Raw genomic sequence first — 18,986 nt, 5'->3', positions numbered from 1 at the left:
TTATTTATTTGTACCGGGTCTTTGTTTCTGCACACAGGATCTTTAGTTGGCAGCATGTGGAATCTGGTTCCCTGACCAGGGATCAAACCCAGGCCCCCTGCAGTACAAGGTAGAATCTTAACCACTGGACCACCATGGAAGTCCCTATTTTCCACTGGTGTGGAAGTGAAGATTTGAAACGTTCGAATCCTTAGTAAGACTGCCACTTGCCAGGTGGTCTCTGTTTCACCTACTGATCTCTAAATTATTAATACCAACTTCCTTCACCACTGACGAAACAGCACCAGGATGCCTTTTGTCTCTGCTGCTGCTAAGTCGCTTCAGTCATGTCTTGACTCTGTGCGACCCCATAGATGGCAGCCCACCAGGCTCCTCAGTCCATGGGATTTTCCATGCCTTTTGTCTCTAGCCTTGGGTAATATCCAGTGCCTCTTTTTCCATTAGGGGGCCTTATTTTTGTGCTTAGCCTTTAGGTATTGTGGTTAACTTCTAAGTGATAATAAGTACTTTGGAAGGATATAAGTTTATATCTAAATAAGTTAGTCTGTCCAGAAGGCCTGTGAAGCTTTCGTTAGATTTCCTTGACCTTGAACCCCATATAAGCCCCTAAGTCAATGCTCTCTCAGTCTTTCGTGTTGTCTTAACTGCTTCCGTAGGAAAAGCTCCCTCAGGGCATGATAGACCCGTAGAAGAACGGCAGCCATCCATCATCAGAAGTAGCAGTGTGACAGGAAAACATTACATAGTGGGTTTGCCTTGCTCTGATTGCTCAAGAGTAAAAGTGGAATCTGTTTAATCATTTTTTGAAAATAATTCTCCATATAAAACACGACATCTATTCTTCCATCATTATAACCCAACCTCATTCTTGCTAGAACCATGAAATATATTTGGGGAGACCCCAGAGTCAGGGATTCATAAGTCCAACAAGAAGGTTTATGAGTAAAATGATTCTTATTTGCAGAATTATTTGCTTTGACTTAGGTAATGTTCTAGTTCCCTTTGACATGAAAATATATGGAAAACTGAATTGGGGGTGGGGAGAAACTTTCTGCTAATGTCTTAATGTTTTTGACAGATTGGTTTTCTAAGACACAGAAAGTCTCAAACTTATAAATAGTCATGTAGATCCACTGAGTTCTCCTTGGCATAAAAATATATGACAAAAGATTGAGGTTTGGGGGCTCTTCCAGTTTTAAAAATTCTATGCATTTTACTTGAAGTAATTGTGGGTATATTTATTTCCAAGACTGGCTTTTATAGACATCAACAAACCAGTAACCAAACTCTGTTATATTATATCATATCATATCTTACCTGATATATTTCTTTTTATCCCATGTTGGTTTTAGCAAAGGAAATACCAGTCTATTTAAAAATAACATTATATGCATCTCCTAATACCTCACTTTTCAGTCCTTGTTCCCAAAAACATCATCAGAAATGTCAGTTCATTTCTTATAATTCCTGCTAGAAAGCTGATATAAATCACAATTAGATGCTACACACTTCATAAAAAGTAGTAGAAATCACCTTATCCACTTAAGAGATGGTTTATTTTCTTTCTGCTCTAGAATAGAAAAAAAAAATCTGTAAGATCTTTTCACTTTCAAGCATCCTTCAAGTTGAGATTTTCTTCCTCTTGATAAATTCCTGTATTTGAGATTGTTCCATTTATTAAAGATATACACATGTGTGTATATGTATATTTCAGTTAATGTATAGAGGTGATTGTATATAAGTTTTGCTGTGATTATTTTATCAGTCATTTATAACCAAAATGGTCTTTTTTCAATCAATCAATCCCAAGAGTCTTTCCATTATACAAAGAAAGTGTTGTACTTAAGAGCACTGAGTCAGGTAGTTTAAGTAGGGTTTCTGTAAGGTTTGTACCATTGGTGGGATATTTCACATTGTATATTTCTTTGATGTGCATGGCTAATACATAATATATTCATTAAGATCTCCTGTTTACCTTATTGAGATAACGTGAAAGCCCACATTCTTCTAGAGTACTTGGTGTATTCTTTTCAGTAGCAATTAAAATATATGTATACACACAAACACACTTATTGGAAGTCATTTGGAAGCACAGATGTGTGTAAAATCTGACTGTAGAAACAAAAAAGGTGGAAATTCAATGAGGGGTTTTAATTTTATTGTTGGGTCCCCTTCTACAGACTTGGAGAGGAAATGAAGCAGAAGAGTGGGTCCCTCGGACATACCAGGATCTAGAAGGTCTGCCTTGTATTGTGATATTAACTGGCAAAGATCCTCTTGGAGAAACCTTTCCCAGGTACAATGCCAATCACTAATTCTCATTTCCCATTGGTTGCTTGGCTGAGCTGACGGTTAAAACTTAGCTGATGCTCATCCACTTCCTTCACTTGGCAAGTGAGAAGGCAGTTGTTTTACTCGGGGATGTAAGAAATTTAGCCTTCTTGGATTCTTTCAACTTTCCAGAGATTGCCTAGCAATTTGGGGAATGAGAGAGAAGCCCCGGAGGAGAAGTGTTTATGCATGAAAGCTGGGCAGCCAGAGGGGCAGGGAGGAGAAGCATTGCCCCCACTGAGGAGCTTTTTGGATGAAGTGTCTCTGTTAGGCTGCTGTTCCCTCAAGGATCTGGGGCCTGTGGGTTGGAAGGCAATAGCAAGAATAGTATTGTTGTTTAGTTGCTCAGTTGTGTCCAGCTCTTTGGGGCCCTGATGGACTGTAGCCCGCCAGGCTCTTCTGTCCATGGGATTTTCCAGGCAAGAATACAGGAGTGGGTTGCCATTTCCTTCTCCAGGGGATTTTTCCAACCCAGGGATTAAACCCGAGTCTCCTGCATTGGCAGGTGGATTCTTTGCCACTGAGCCACCTGGGAAGCCCAAGAATAGTCACAGCATTCACTGAGTGCTTGCGGTGAGTTAAGTGCAGTGAACGTAGCTCAGTCATGTCTGACTCTGCGACACCATGGACTGTAGCCCCCAGGTTCCTCTGTGCGTGGGATTTTCCAGGCAAGAATACTGAAGTGGGTAGTCATTCCCTTCTCCAGGGAATCTTTCCAATCCAGGGATCAAACCCAGGTCTCCTGCCTTGCAGGCAGGTTCTTTACTGTCTGAGCCACCAGGGCAGCCCACTGGGTATTGCTCTAAACACACTGCTTGTGCCATGTCATTCATTCCTTGCAATAACTGTCAGCTGGGCACTGTTACTCTATTCCATGTGTGGAGAAAGTGAAGTGACTGTCCTGTGGCCCTAACAGCTAGGAGGTGGCAGCACTGAGGTTTACATCAAGGATCACCTCACCATTTTGACCGCTGTCAGCCATACGTAAACGCTGTGCGCCTCACCAAAGACACCATTACTTTGTGCAGGTCTCTAAAGTACTGTGACCTCCGGTTAATTGATTCAAGCTACTTAACCCGCACGGCCTTGGAGCAGGAGATGGGGCTGGCCTGCTGCTACGTGTCCAAAGAGGTGATCCGGGGGCCCACTGCCGCCCTGGACCTCAGCGGCAAGGAGCAAGAGCGAGCTGCGGCCAGCGAGAATGACACCGAGGAGCTGCTGATCGACCTGGAGAGACCCCAGAGTAACAGCAGCGCCGTCACGGGAACTTCAGGTCAGTACTTTCTCTCTCCAGGGGTTGGGGCAGGAGAGAGGAAGGGGTAGAAGTAGGGAAGGCAAAGGCACCTGCTGCCTCCCATCCAGCTTTCAGAGCAGCGGTGGCTGACCTGGGCATCCCATCCAGACCTCAGTCCTGGGGAGACGTAGTTGACAAACGTGAGTCATGAGCAGCCACAAAACATTTGCCTGGAAAGCACTTAATGAAGAGCTTGCTAATAGGCTAAATGCATGCGTGCACGCTGCATGCTAAGTCACTTCAGTCATGTCCAACTCTTTGTGACCCTATGGACTGTAGCCTGCCAGGTTCCTCTGTCCAAGGGATTCTCCAGGCAAGAATACTGGAGTGGGTGGCCATTTCCTGCTCCAGGAGATCTTCCTGACCAATAGGCTAAATACAATAAGTAAATTTCATGAATCCTCACTAACACCACGTCTCCTAGTCTCTGCACCCTAATCATCTTATTGATATTACACATCTGATATTTGCACAAAGGCCTTCTTTTCCTTCCAGACCCTGAAGTGGTTTGTGCTAATTGGCCTAGTACCTGGCACTGAGTGTGTGTTTGTTTGAACGAATGAATGAGTGACTTTTCCCCCAAGTACCTAAATGGCAAGTGTTTATATACAGAAGGCTACTCTGGGACCACTGGTTGATTGGGATGATCCAGCCTACAGCCTACCAACTGCCCTCTTATTATGTTACTGTGTGGCTGATGGCAGTGCCTGGCATGAATTTTCTTCTGCTAAATAGTATTAAGCAAATACAGCATTATTTCCAGGACTTCCCAGGTGGCGCTAGTAGTAAAGAACCCGCCTGCCAATGCAGGAGACATAAGAGACATCAGTTCAATCCCTGGGTAGGGAAGCTCCTCTAGAGGAGGGCATGTCAACCCACTCCAGTATTCTTGGCTAGAGAATCTCATGGACAGAGGAGGCTGGTGGGCTATGGTCCATAGGGTCGAAAAGAGTTGGACACGACTGAAGCAACTTACTCCCCACACACAGCATTATTTCCATTTTTTTTTTCTGATTGTGAAAGTTATAATAGAGTTTAATATAGAAAACTTGGAGAATGTAATGAAGTATAGAGAAGAGATGAAAAATGAAAATCCCACAACAGAGGGAACCACCATTCACGTTCCTTCTGCCCCGTGTTTCCCTTCTTTTACCTCATGACACTGACTCACACATACGCACAAACACACACACACCCCTTCTGAATGGAAAAGGCAGGTATCTGTGCCTGGAAGAGCGTGAGGACTGTCTTACCGAGGTCTGCTTCAGTCATGGGTCAGGGCTGTACCCGCCACCCTCTAACAACAGCCTCCCCGGTTCTGCCTGGTAGACCAGTTCAGAATAAAGGAGGGAGTTTGGGAAGATGGTAAAGGGTAACAGAGGAAGGGGAAGAACACACCTAGAAGCTTTTCCACACCAGCCAGCATCGGTGAGGGAGAGGAGGAAGGTGGAGCAGGGTGGGGTGATTAGAGTCCACTTCCTTCCTGTGCTCCTTGATCAGCCCCCTCCCTTCCCTAGGCGTGGAGAGCTGCCCCACAGACTCTGGATTCTGGCCTTGCTCTCATGAACTCTGCTGTCTGGAGTTTCCCCTCCCCAATCTTGGAGGACCCAGGTGCTGCCCTCCTACACACACCACCCTACCCACCTCCAGCTGACTTTCAGGGTCCTCAGGGGGTGCTCATTGCCCAAGGCATTCAGGCCAGAAGACTCAAGGGCCTTGAAGGCAGAAGAAAACCATCATGCAGAAGTCAGCTGAGCAGCGGTGATGGATGGGGTCAGGAGCCTCTGGTTACTGGCCCTTCACCTAGGAGCTCCCAAGGTTGGGATTTGCCTGGGAGGCACCAGTCTGAGCAGAAAGAGTCTTGTAATTCGATTCTTGTTTGTCTTCAAACCACTTGGTCGCTCAGTCGTGTCTGACTCTGTGACCCCATGGACTGTAGTCCTCCAGGCTCCTCTGTCCATGGGATTCTCCAGGCAAGAACACTGGAGTGGGTTGCCACGCCCTTATCTTCTCAACCCAGGGATGGAACCCAGGTCTCCTGCACTGCAGGTGGATTCTTTACCGTCTGAGCCACCAGGGAAGGGTGGGGGTGGGGGACATTTGCGGTGAGTTGGCTGCAGGTGAGCAGATCTCCGGCCCTGGGGTGTAGGGAGGGAGGAGGTTACGCCCCGCCTTCCCACGCTGGTCCGGTCCGGGCATCTGTGGAAGGGGCTGCACCCTGGGGAGCGTATCCACAGCCAGGAGGGTGGGGCCTGGGACCCCAGAAGGCGGCGAGTGCCAATGGACAGGATTTGGGTGTGGAGCGTGTGTTGGTCAGGGTTCTGGAGTGATTCGGACGGATTATCCAAACAACCTAACCAGAGGAGAGTTTAATAACCCGCTATGTACAAAGACGCAGGCAGGATGGAAAAAAGCAGCAGGAGGCGGCGGGGTGGTCGGTCCCAGGGCGCCGGGACTACCTGCGGCCTGAAGACGCGGGGAGGATCGGACGTGGGTCCAGGTTTCTCCTGGCCGCCCGGAGGAAACCGGGAATAAGTGGCCATTTCCGAGCCCACACAGCAGCCAGGGCCGGGGAAAGGGGACCAGAGGGGGGCGGCAGGGCGCCAGGAGCAGAGGGGCGGCCCGAAGCCCGAGCGCCGCCTGGACCCCAGGGGCTTCCCCCGGGGCAGGGGCGGCGGTGACAGCGCGACGTGTGGGTCCTCTTTCAGGCTCCATCATGGAGAATGGGGTCAGCTCGTCCAGCACCGCCGACAAGTCCCAGAAGCCGCCCCCGACACCCAGCTTCCGGAGCCCGGTCCCCAGCGCGGGGCTGGACGAGGGGCTCTCGGCCGGCCCGGCGGGACCCGGGGAGCCCCTAAAGCAGGAGTGCGACTCGCTGGGGCCCCCGCTGGCCAGCAGCACCACCGCCAAGCCGTCGCCGTCGTCATCGGGGCCCGGGGCGCTGCCGTGGCCCGGGCCGCCGGGCCGGGCCGGCCGGCCCCCCCAGGCCGCGCTGCCCCCGGTGGTCATCCTGTCCAAGGCGGCCTACAGCCTTCTGGGCGCGCGGCGGGGCGGCAAGCTGCCGGCGGCCGCGGCCCTGCTGCCGCACCCCGACGTGGCCTGGGCCAGCCCGCTGCGCCCGCCGCCGCCCGCGCACGCCGGCCCCGAGGAGCAGTCGCTCTACTACCGGCGCTGGACGGCCGCGCGGCCGCACCACGCCGACCACGGCAACCCGCCCGACCCCGCCTCTGGCGCGCGGGCCTGCCACCCGCGCCGGCTCTTGCTGAGCGGGCCCCCCCAGGTAGAGGCAGGGGTTCGGGATGGGGGACTGGGGTGGGGGAGTGGAGGTAGGGCGCCGGGGCAAGGGGCTCTGGGGTTGCGGGGTCGGGGGGTCAGGGTAGGGCCCGGGGGCAGGGGTTCTGGAGTTGCGGAGGTCGGGGGTAGGGCGCGGGGGCAGGGGTTCTGGGCTTGGGGTCGGAGGTAGGGCGTGGGGGCACGGGGTCTGGGGTTGGGGGTGTCTCGGGTCGGGGGGCGTCGAGGCCCCACTCAGATGGAAGGAGTCCTTGGAGAGCCCAGGTGTGACGTCCCTTTTCTCTTTTCCTCCCCCTCCCCGCCTACAATTGGACACCCGCCCCAGGTGGGGAAGACGGGCTCCTACCTGCAGTTCCTGAGGCTCCTCTTCCGCATGCTCATCCGGCTCTTGGAAGTGGACGTGTACGACGAGGCCGAGATCAACACCGGTGAGCGCCGGGCGTGGCGGTGCGGGTTATTACCACCACATCCCGGGGCTGTCCGCGGCCTCCAGGGGGTTAGTGCAGGGTTATTGAGAAGTTAGAGGCCAGGAGCCAGCAGAGTTGTAAGATGCCCTGGCCGTTTAGGTCGGGGTGTGACTTCCCCTCCTTTGAACCCCGATCCCCACTGTGTCCCCCGAATCACTGGGCACAGAGGCATCTTATAAAGCCCGTCAGGTGGGTTCACTGCTCAGATGGTGACACTGCTCAGGTTTAAAATTAGTAGACTGCAGTGTTCTACGGCTTAAGGGTCCAGGGCACATTTTATACTCCATCAGGGTAACCTTATGTTTTGCCTACTGGCTGCGAGTGAAGGTGTGTGGATTACTACCCAAAGGAAAACTTCCTTGAGCAGGACAGAACCCTGGCACCATCAACAGCCCCTTGGGACTGGCAGAAGGATGGAGGGCCTGGTGCTTGACAGGCCATCCCCAGCCCGCACCTCCTGCCACCCTGCTGTTGCTTGTGAGGGAGGCGGTTCCCCTCAGCCGGTGCAGCAGGGCGGGAGCGTGGGCATGAGCAGGGGTCAGCTAGCATTAGCCCTGCGGCCAGGGGAGGGTGGCTTCGCATCTCAGAGGGACTGCGGTGCTGGAGGAAATGGGGTGGGGGGGTGGGCAGGAGTAGTCATGGGTAGACGTTCTTCCCAAGCCCCTGAAAGATGAAGGTAGAGAAGAAAAAGGCCTTGTGTTGTCCATCACATTCGCCCTTGGAGACCTCCAACTCGCTTGCTTTTCCTAAACAGTTGGACCTGTCCTGTGACCAGCCCAAGGGATAGAGCAGTTCAGAGCCAGACTAGGTAAAATCAGTCATGTTTAATCATCTTCCTGTGGCTTTTGGTTCAACTTCCGTCCTCCATAGTTTACGTGCAGGATTCCGGACAAACGCACACAGTCCTGTCTTCCGGTCCACATCTCCTTGTCTGCGTGCCCGGCTGAGCTCTAGCAGACCCCAGGCCACCAGAGGGGACTGAAAGACCCCGGGGGCTGCCCAAAGCAGGCGGAGCTACAGTGCAGAGCCGAGCTGACCGGGAGTGAGGGGCCGTCATCCCATTGACCCCCACCTCCTAGGCTCCTCGGAAGAACGACGCCTTTAATTTTCATCTCAGATTCCCACTACAGAGCCTACAGCTGTGAGAGTCAAACATGGCCTTTGTGATGAGCAGCACTGTTTGGCTTTATTCCTTCACCCTAATTTTAGTGCCAGTGAATGCAATGGTACACTGGAGAGGCATGGGGATGTGTTTTTATTAAATGAGAATAAGCTCTTTTAAATACAATGCACATTTTTAAATGAAACCTAAACTTGAAAAAGGTCCAGGATGTAAAAATAAACAGTGTTGTGCTTAAAAGGTAATACCTGAGCTTCTAGCTTGTAGGCTTTTGGCAGAGGGGTGTTTTTTTCTTTGTTTCTCCTTTTGAGGGCTTTCCCAGTGGCTCAGATGATGAAGAATCTGCCATAATGAGGTTTAAAAAATTTGGACATAACGAGACATGGGGTCAATCCCTGGGTTGGGAAGATCCCCTGGCAAAGGGAATAGCAACTCATTCTAGTATTCTTGCCTGGAGAATTCCATGGACAGAGGAGCTTGGCAGGCTACAGTCCATGGGGTTGCAAAGAGTTGAACACAACTGAGCGACTGACACACACACACACACACACGCACTCACACGCACGCTCCCTTTACACTGTCTTAAGCTGATCTTATAGTTTTTATTATTAATAACAAATATCACCTATTGGAAACATACCATGTGCCCGCCACATGGTGTTAGCACTTTCAGTATGCCATCTGGACTTCTTAAAACAATCAGGGAACCCTAAGAAATGAAGGTGCCTGCAGGTGTGAAGTCACAAGATCAGCGGGAGCAGTGGCCTGGACTCAAACCCAAGGCCCCAGGCTCTCAACCTGGTTTGCATGTCGGAAGCACTGAAGGAGCTTTAAATATGACGAGTGCCTAAATAAGGAAGGTGGTTCTAGGCTGTGTGGCCCGAGCACAGGGGTTTTACAAGCTCCAGTGGATTCTAATAAGCAACAGACACTGTGAATCTTGCTTAATGAGCCCTTGAAATCCTTTCAGCTGTCGGCATCTTAAAACCCCATGACTAAAACTCTTGTGATAGGATTCAGATCGTCCAAAGTTAAATAAGATTTTAGGGACACTTGGGGGTCAGGCGTGGGAGACTGGTGGATCTCTTAGACTTGGGAGTTTCTGGGCTGGGTGTGTAGAGGCTAATGGGGACCAGTGAGGGCCAGCATCCCTCCCAGCAGGTCTGAAGGACACTCTGCACCCCTCTCCCCTGGACTCGGGAGCTCATTTCTCAGAAAGGCCTTTGTCCACCTACCTGGGCTGTATGTTTCCCTGACACTTGGGTGAGACGGAGGGAGGGTGGCCAGTTGGTCTGATCGGGCTGCCCTGTGCACTTTCCTTCTTGGCCTAGATCACAGCGAAAGCAGTGAGGTGAGCCAGTCAGAGGGCGAACCCTGGCCTGACATCGAGAGCTTCAGTAAAATGCCCTTTGACGTCAGTGTGCACGACCCCAAGTACAGTTCGATGAGCCTGGTATATACTGAGAAGCTGGCAGGGGTCAAACAAGGTCAGTGTACGTGGAGCCTGAAGGTCAAGGGTTCACCTAAATGAGGGCAGGAAACCTGGGGCCGTTTACTCCTTGAGAGCAGCTTAAGTCATACTCCTTTGCATGTCTTGTTTTATTCACGTGAATGTCACCTTTTGGGCTTCCTGGGTGGCTCAGTGGTAAAGAATCCACCTGCCAATGTAGAAGACGTGGGTTCGATCCCAGGGTCAGCAAGATCCCCCTGGAGGAGGGCATGGCAACCCACTCTAGTATTCCTGCCTGGAGAATCCCATGGACAGAGGAGCCTGGTGGGCTACAGTCCATGGATTTGCCAAAGTTGGACGTGACTTAGCGACTGAACAACAGCAAGGTCACCTTGTAATTTTCAGAGCTGCCTCTCAGGGCATAAACTGCAGAATCCTAGGAAAAGCCCTTCTGGGGGTTGGGGACTTTTTGCCCAGGCATAGGGGCTTCACACACAGCATGGGAAGGTGTTTTGTCTCTTTTTACACAGAAGCGATAAAGGAACCCAAAGCTGAGGAGCCCCGGAAACGAGAAACCATGTCCATGATGCTGACCAAGTACGCGGCCTACAACACCTTCCACCACTGTGAGCAGTGCCAGCAGTACATGGACTTCACCTCTGCCCCCCAGGTGCGGCCCCTGCGCTCCTGCCTGTTACCCAGCCTGGGTTCTGTGTGCGAGAGAGGGAAAGCCCCAGTTTCAAGCCCTAGATGGCTTGTTTGGTTTTTAAAAAATATTTATTTAGTTGTGTCGGGTCTTAGTTGCCACATGCAGGATCTTTTCATTGCTGCGAACAGACTCTGAAGTCACAGTGCATGGACTCCAGAGAGCGCAGGCTTCGGTAGTTGCAACCCGTGGGCTTTATAGCTGCCCCGAGCCATGTGGGATCTTAGTTCCCCAATCAGGAATCAAACCCACATCCCCTGCATGGCAAGATGGATTCTTAACCACTGGGTCACCAGGGAACTTCCAAGGATAGCTTATTGATGAGATGGAGCCACTCATTTGTGAGCAGAATGCATGAAGCAGTTGATAAAATGACTTTGGGTTTATTGGGATTATAGACAGGGGAGAAAGAAACTGATTTGTGTCTTAAGTCACTTCATCAAATGGTTACATGTGTTGTTTTAGAAAGTAACTGGTATGTCTGTGATTCTGAAAAAGCTGGATATTACAGCATGTTTGACAAAAGGGTCTCTTCCCCTCCTTCGGGTTGTTGATGAAGATGGTGTTACTATCTGCAAGTCCGTAGGGTGTGCCCTGTGAGCTGTGATCTGCACAGACCCAGTCTCCCTCTTACTCCAGCGTGGGGTGGTTTTGACCACAGGCACACAGAGGAGTCAGCGTGTGCTCTTTTACCTGGAGAGCACTGAGAGGTAGAATGCAGAAAGTGAGCAAGTACCCCACGCCGCTGCGCTCCTCATGGCCAGAGCATCTTTAAGCACAGAGGATGGGAAAGCAGCCAGTGATGGTTGTATCCAGCGCCTATGTGGGGGCTAAGCTCCACGCTGCTTCCCCACTTTATCTTCTTGACCTTTAGCGCTTGGCCCTGAGCGTCTGGAACAACTCTTCCTTTCTATAGCATGTGCTGGGTGGGCGCCTGGCTTCCTCCCCAGACTTGCTTCTGCGCTGGAGGATCTGGTCTTCTCCATTTTTCCCAGGGAACCCAGAAGGATGTGCTGGTCTTTCTGCTCTTCTGCTAGAAGTTACCTTTCATACCCCAAATGGTTTCCTGTGTCATTGAAAACTTTCAGTGGACTGTTTGAAATCAGCTCGCAATGCTTTATGGAATATAGATGATACAAGCCCCTGATATGAATCATTAGAAAATTCATTTTTTAGACAATATATTAAAAACCTTCTATTTAGTTTCTGTGTGATTACAGTACTGCCTAATACTTGTAAAGCAGAATGGAAGAGATCTTAAGGGGAGTGTTACAATATTATTTTTCTATGAAATGTAATATTTAGGTTGAACCTCTTGGGGAGGCTACCTGGATTATTCTCGTGCCTGCTGACTAGTGATGCTCTCTTTTCATTAGGCCAAATATTGTCTGCATTGTAAAGACCTTTATATAATTATTCACTGAGGTGGGTTATGAGAGAGTATGTCAACTTTCCAGCAACTTAAAAAAGATGTTAGATTTGTATGTGGCTTGGATGAGTCAAATGTCTCTTCTGGAAGCCAGAGTTCTAGGGTAAGTGACCATTCAGACATCTTCAGCTTCCAGTGTAGCCAGGAAAGATGGGCCCACAGGGGTGTTTTAATGATGTCAGTCTTAATAGTTTATTTAGGAAAAATATCATTTGACCTGACCCACTCAGAAGAGGCTCCCTCGGTCAGGAAGATCACCTGGAGGAGGGCATGGCGACCCACTCCAGTATTCTTGCCTGGAGAATCCCATGGGCTGAGGAGCCTGGTGGGCTACAGTCCAAAGGGTCACAGAGCTGGAGACGACTGAAGCAACTTAGCGCACACGCATGCACAGAGAAGCGTTTTCCCCCGTAACTGGGCACCTTTGGGAGTGTTTGCATAGCAAGACCTCCCAGAGGCATACTGGACCTCTGCAGGCCTGAGCACCAGTGGTTCTAAGAAGGTGAGAAATTGTAGTTTTCAGCAGCAGTCACTGTGCCACCCTCAGAGAGGCTGTTTGGGGTGAGAAGCTTGGATCTCGTGTCAGCCACTAAAGATGAAGTGTTTGCCTTCTCTGACACTGCACGCACAGCCAGGTCTGGCGGGAGGTAGAAGTCCAGGATAGCTGGCCTCTATCAATAACCATCTTGAGAGGAGCAGCCTGGAAGCTTGCCAACTGTGAACTTACACGCCCTCCCTTTGCTCTTTGCAAACGCAGATGTCCGACTCTACTCTCCACGCCTTCACGTTCTCGTCCTCCATGCTGGGAGAAGAGGTGCAGCTCTACTTCATCATTCCCAAATCCAAAGAGAGTCACTTTGTCTTCAGCAAGCAGGGCAAGCACCTGGAGAGCATGCGGCTGCCACTGGTCTCAGACAAGGTGGGTGATAGCGTCTGGATGCACGGACAGACGGCCTCAGGTACTAGAGCCAGTTTTATAAGCGTCTAGTATCTAAGGGTTCTAATTTCTCTTTTTGGCTTCTGGTCTTTTTCTTTCAGCAGAATTTGAACGTGGTCAAGAGCCCTATTTTCACCCCCTCCAGCGGTCGCCATGAGCACGGACTCCTAAACCTCTTTCACGCCATGGAGGGCATCAGCCACTTGCACCTGCTGGTGGTCAAAGAGTATGAGATGCCGCTGTACCGCAAATACTGGCCCAACCACATCATGCTGGTGCTTCCTGGCATGTTCAACAACGCAGGCGTGGGTAAGGGGGCGCATGGGATGCCGGGCAAGGGCTGGGAAGAGAGATACCAAGCCAAGCTCCATTCCTCAGGCTTCCAGAGGGTCCCATGACCCTGAAAAGTGTCTTGTTCTGTGGACCAAACGACTTTTGACTCTTTAAAAAAAAATTATTTTTGGCTGGGCTTGCTCTTCATTGCTGCAGACTTTTCTCTAGTTGTGGTGAGCCGTGGCTACTCTCTCGTTGCGGAGCATGGGCTGTAGGGCATGTAGACTTGAGTGGTTGCGGCACGTGGGCTCAGTAGTTGAGTCCCAGCCTCTAGAGCACAGGCTCAGTCGTTGCGGCACACAGGCTTAGTTGCTCCTCAGCATGTGGGATCTTCCCCCGTCAGGAATCAAACCCGTGTCTCTTGTGTCGGCAGGTAGACTCTTCACCACTGAGCCACTAAGGAAGCCCTTGACTCCTCTTTAAATGAGTTTTCATTTCTCTTTATCTTCAGTCTTGCAGAATTTTTTAACTTCTGAGGACTAGCATCCAAAGAAGTCACTGATACACTGAGCACCCTGGGAGGGCTTGGGACTCCGGCCAGCACAGGCTGCAGGTGTTGCTCGCTACCAGCTGGCAGCAGGGACCTCACAGAGAGGACAGTCAGAGGAGGAGGGGGGTTAGCAGTTCGGACCCAGGTCTGGTGGGATCGTTGGGGGCCATCGCTGATCTTAAAGGCACACAGCAAGTTCTCGGGGGTTCTGTACAGCTGGGGACTGAAGCACCATCACTGCCGATGGCAGTCATCTTAAAAGTGCCTGGAAGTCTTTCCTGCTTTTCCCCTCGGGATTTAAGGTCAGTGGGCTGATTTTCAAGGGGACACCTGGCTGTTGAGTGTACTGACAGAGCGGGAGGAGGAACTAGAGACAGAGGTCCAGAGCTGCTTCGTTTACCCCTGAAGGCAGGAGACCTCCAACCGGATCCAGCGTCCTAGAGCTCTGCTCTCTGCCCACTCCCTGCATTTCACTCACTCCCCATCGGCTTCAGTGGGAATTTCGAGCAGAGCTTCAGGAGGGCTGAGGATCAAGAGCTTTAGAGCCCACTGCTGGAGTGAAGGCAGAAAAGACCTGAGTAGTGCCCTGGATCCACGTGGGCCTTCTCTCCAGATCTCTCTCCCCTTTCCTTCTTAAGACTCTTCCTTTCTTGTTCTCTATTTCATTCCTTTTCATTTCCTTAAGTTTTAGCCTTAATATTGATTAAAATATTTTCCAAACAGGTTTATATTTTTAATATAATTTTATTTCCCATCACTTAACATCAAATGAGGTAAGAATTTCACATACTTCTGGTCCTTTATCCTTCCCCAAAACACATATCCCCAAACTTAACTAAAATCTTTCTCTATGTTTACATGACCCTCACACCTTTCCATGCCTGACTGACCTTTAGGAGAAAATATTTCCTCATCCCAGATTTGAGTGGATTTGTTTAGTGCCAGCTTTGCCATTTTTGTAATCATCTGGGGAGAGAAACCAACATATATGCAAATGAAGCAGCATTTATTTTTAATTGATACACAGCACAAAACTTAGCCGTTGTTCCGTGTACGGCTCAGCATTCATCAGTACGTTCACACTGTTGTGCAGCCAGTCTCCAGAACTCCTGTCCATCTGGCAAAACCGACTCAGTAACGTCAAAGGGGAACTCCCCATTTTTATTACCACTCACTCACTAATGGACCCTTGGTCTGCTCCTCACCTTCCGACTATTGTGAATGATGCTGCTGTGGACACGAACACAAATCTCAAAACCCTGCTTTCCGTTCTTATACCCCAAAGTAGAATTGCTTAATCACATAGTAATTCCACTTTTAATTTTTTTTTTTAGGAATTGACATACTGTTTTTCATAATGGCTTGTGCATTCTTACCAACAATGTAAAATGGTTCCGGTTTTAACACATCTTCACTAACACTTGTGTTTTTTGGGAATTTTTGCTGTTGTTAGTAGCCAACCTAATGGGTGTGTGATGGTATCTTGTGATTTACATTTTCCTAATCATTAGTGATGTTGATCGTATTTTTATCTGCTTACTGGCCATTTGTGTATCTTCTTTGGAGAATCTATTTTTAGTAAGGTTTTTGTTGTTGACTTGTAGGAGTTCTTTGTATAGTCTAGATTTTCACCCCTTATCAGATAAGGTTTGTAGATATTTTCTCCTATTCCAACTGAGAATGTGTTCTTCGCAGTTTTAAATTTTTACGTGGTCCAATTTATTTTTTCTCGTTGCCTATGCTTTTGGTGTCACAGCCAACAAATCAACAAACTGTTGCCAAAACCAGTATCATTAAGCTTTTCCCCATGTTTTCTTCTAAGAGTTTATAAAAGCTCTTTGGTCCATTTTGATTTCTTTACACAGCATTAAGATGAGGGTCCAGCTTCATTGTTTTACATTTGAATGGTCTTAGCACCTCTGTCAAAAATCATTCGACCATATATGCAAGGGTGTTTCTGGACTCTGTATTCTTATTCCATCGGCTATGTCTATCTGCTACACTGGTTTGATTACTCTAGTTTTGTAGTCAGTCAAGTGTGAGACCTCCAGCTTTGCCGTTCTTTTTCGAAGATTGTTTTGGTGATTCAGAGCCCTTTGAAGTTCCATGTGAATTTAAAAATGAATTTTTCTGTTCTAACAAAAGAGAAACTCTGATACTTTGATAGGGATTGTATTAAATTTGTGGATTGCTTTGTGGGATGTTTAAACAGTATTGCACCTTCCAGTCCATGAACATGTCTTTCCACTTATTTGGAAACACTTTCAGCAGTGTTTTGTACTTTTTAGTGTACTGGTCTTTAGCCTCCTTGGTTAAACATGTATTCCAAGTATTCTTTTTGATGAAAATGAAGCACTTCTTAATTTCCCTTTTAGATTGTTCATTGTTATTATATAGAAACACAGCTAATTTGTGTCTGCAGCTCTGCTGAATTTATTCTAACATGCGCATGTGTATAATATTTAAGGTTTTCCTCACATAAGTTCATGTCTACAGATAATTTTACTTCTTGCCAACTCGGGTGACTTGTGTGTGTGTGTGTGTAGTTTCTCTGGCTAGGATTTTCAGTACTATGTTAAATAGAAGTGGTAAAGTTGGGCATCCTTGTCTTATTCTTGATCTTAAAGGAAAAGCTTTCAGTTTTTCACCATTGAGTATGTTAGCTGTGGGCTTTTTCATATATGACCCATATAATGCAAAGTATTACACACATGCTCTTAAAAAGTATCAGTAGATTTTCCTAAACCCTAGCATTACCTTCTATCTACTCAAACTATTTTCCTGGTTCCTCCGTGGACTTAATTGGGGTTTTTTGAGCTTCTTTATTCTATGTTTTGTTTCATTTTAGGGTCTGTGTTAGTCGCTCAATCATGTCTGACTCTTTGTGACCCCCATGGACTGTAGCCCACCAGGCTACTCTGTCCATGGGATTCTCCAAGAATACTGGAGTGGGGGAAAAAAAAACACTTGAGTGGGTTGCCATTCCCTTCTCCAGGGGATCTTCCTGAACCCAGGTCTCCTGCATTGCAGGGAGATACTTTACCATCTGAGCCACTAGGGAAGCCTCGTTTTAGGGTGGCTCATTCATAAAACCTGGCTAATTCCTGATGGTCATCATCTTAATTGCTAACACTGAGTACTCACTCACCGTGTGCAGCACTGTCCTGAGCACCATACGACAGTCCTATGAAGTAGACATCATCATCACCTTCTTACAGGTGGGGAAGCCTAAGCACAGGAATCCTAGCAGCACTCCTCAAAGTGCAGCTCACCAATCACCTGTGAAAAGGTCTCTGGCCCCTCATCAGACACCACTAGTGTGAGCCTCTGGTGGTGGGCTCCAGGAATCTGCATTTTAAACAACTTCCTGGATGATTCTTGCCTGCACTGATGTGTGGGAATCGCAGCCCTGGATGTCTGGTCAACCCCCATGTGCACAGTCACCAGGCAAACACGCACGCATACGGAGAGAATGGGATGCGTCTGTGGGGCCTCCACCAAGCCCAAGAGGGGAACGTCCAAGCCGTCTTTGTGTTGCCTTCCAGGTGCTGCCAGGTTCCTCATTAAGGAGTTGTCTTACCACAACCTGGAGCTGGAGAGAAACCGCCTGGAAGAGCTGGGAGTTAAACGCCAGTGTGTCTGGCCTTTCATTGTCGTGATGGATGACTCATGTGTCCTGTGGAACATTCACAGTGTTCAGGAGCAGACCAGGTAGGGGCGGTTCTGTGCAGTTCTAGGAATGTGACATGTGCCACCAAGCAGGTCCTCTCCTCGGCCATCATGGCACAGTACAGTAAACAAGGGCACAGCTTCCCAGAGCAGAGCCACCATCCAAGACCACTTACTCTCACCAGCATGTTCTGTGGTGACTTAGGGATTTTTTAATCTAGACACTTGGTATGCCATTAAATTTCTGGACTGTTTGTGTTATCGCAGCTTTGGTCTGCTCTAAGTCTGTTGAAAAACACTGTGGTTTATGTAGAAAGACCACTGGCTTCTGAATCGGAATGGTTTTTAGCCCCAGCTCTGCTTCCTGTCTGGATGAAAAGGGAAAGTTATTCCATCTCTGTCTCAATTCCATCCCCTATAAAATTATGGCTGGGCCAAAATGCATGGTTCTCCTCCTGGCGCAGTGGTGAGGGGATCTATGAGGACCATGAAATGCTAAACCTGGAGACATCCTATGCAGTAAATGAGCCCAGATGTTCACAGCCCCAGTGAAACACTGTGCCACATGGTCTCAAGGCCCTTCCAGCTCAGACATGTGATCCTTTGCCCTCATTTCCCTGGTGGATTTGAAGCCAGGGACATTGAGAAATATTCCTTTATCATACCATAATTACCAAGACCGGGAAGAGTACCTGTGTGCTTCTAACCTCTGGCTGCCTCGCTTTGGTAACTCCCTGTTCATTACTCTCCTTGAAAATGGGCCGGATTTCCTTCTCTGCCTTTAAGGGGTCAGCCTCAGTGGCTCAGTGGTAAAGAGCCTGCCTGGCAGCGCAGGAGGGGCAGGTTTGACCCCTGGGTCATGAAGATCCCGTGGAGGAGGAAATGGCAACCCACTCCAGTATTCTCGCCTGGAAAATTACAGGACAGAGGAGCCTGGCATGCTCCAGAGCATGGGGTAGCAAAGAGTTGGACACACACAAGGACGCTCACCCCTGGAAGGCAGCTTCTCTAGATCAGCAGTGACAGCATGAAAAGCAGGCTTGACATCCTTGTCCACTCCAGACTAAGACAAAGTCAACCAGCTAGTTGTGTCCTTTACAGATATTAACACCGTGCAGTAGTGTCAGCTCTTCCCAAGTGACCATGTCTTCAGTGATACTGAGTGATCTCTTATGTAAACGAACTCTGCATTTCATAGCCAGCCCATGGAAACAGGAGTTTCCAGTAAGAATGTGTCCTTGAAGAGTGTCTTGCAGCACATGGAGGCGACACCGAAAATCGTGCACTATGCGATCCTGGGCATCCAGAAGTGGAGCAGCAGGCTGACTTCTCGGAGCCTCAAGGTCCCGTTCTCTAGGTGCCACGTGCACGACTTCATCCTCCTCAACATAGACCTGACTCAGAACGTGCAGTACGACTTCAACAGGTAAGCTGGGCTCCTGGATGCGCATCATCCTGCCAGTTACTGA

General features: G+C 49.2%; 1 protein-coding gene across 15 annotated transcripts in view; it reads left to right on the top strand.

Moving 5' to 3' along the window:
• Positions 1–18,986, top strand: part of GREB1L (GREB1 like retinoic acid receptor coactivator) — a 244,054-nt gene that overhangs the window by 218,977 nt on the left and 6,091 nt on the right. For 11 of the 15 annotated variants that reach the window (XM_024984514.2, XM_024984517.2, XM_024984507.2 and 8 more), the window contains 10 exons: positions 2,181–2,296; positions 3,360–3,604; positions 6,334–6,905; positions 7,242–7,344; positions 9,835–9,990; positions 10,484–10,623; positions 12,846–13,007; positions 13,127–13,334; positions 17,394–17,559; positions 18,716–18,943. In XM_024984514.2, the coding sequence (XP_024840282.1) occupies positions 2,181–2,296; positions 3,360–3,604; positions 6,334–6,905; positions 7,242–7,344; positions 9,835–9,990; positions 10,484–10,623; positions 12,846–13,007; positions 13,127–13,334; positions 17,394–17,559; positions 18,716–18,943 (2,096 nt within the window). The other 4 variants (XM_024984515.2, XM_024984513.2, XM_024984518.2 and 1 more) reach the window with 3 other exon arrangements.

Source organism: Bos taurus, chromosome 24 (assembly GCF_002263795.3).
Source record: "Bos taurus isolate L1 Dominette 01449 registration number 42190680 breed Hereford chromosome 24, ARS-UCD2.0, whole genome shotgun sequence".
Taxonomy (NCBI): Eukaryota; Metazoa; Chordata; class Mammalia; order Artiodactyla; family Bovidae; genus Bos; species Bos taurus.
Note: the sequence above shows the minus strand (reverse complement) of the source record. Positions and strands in the feature narration are given on the sequence as shown.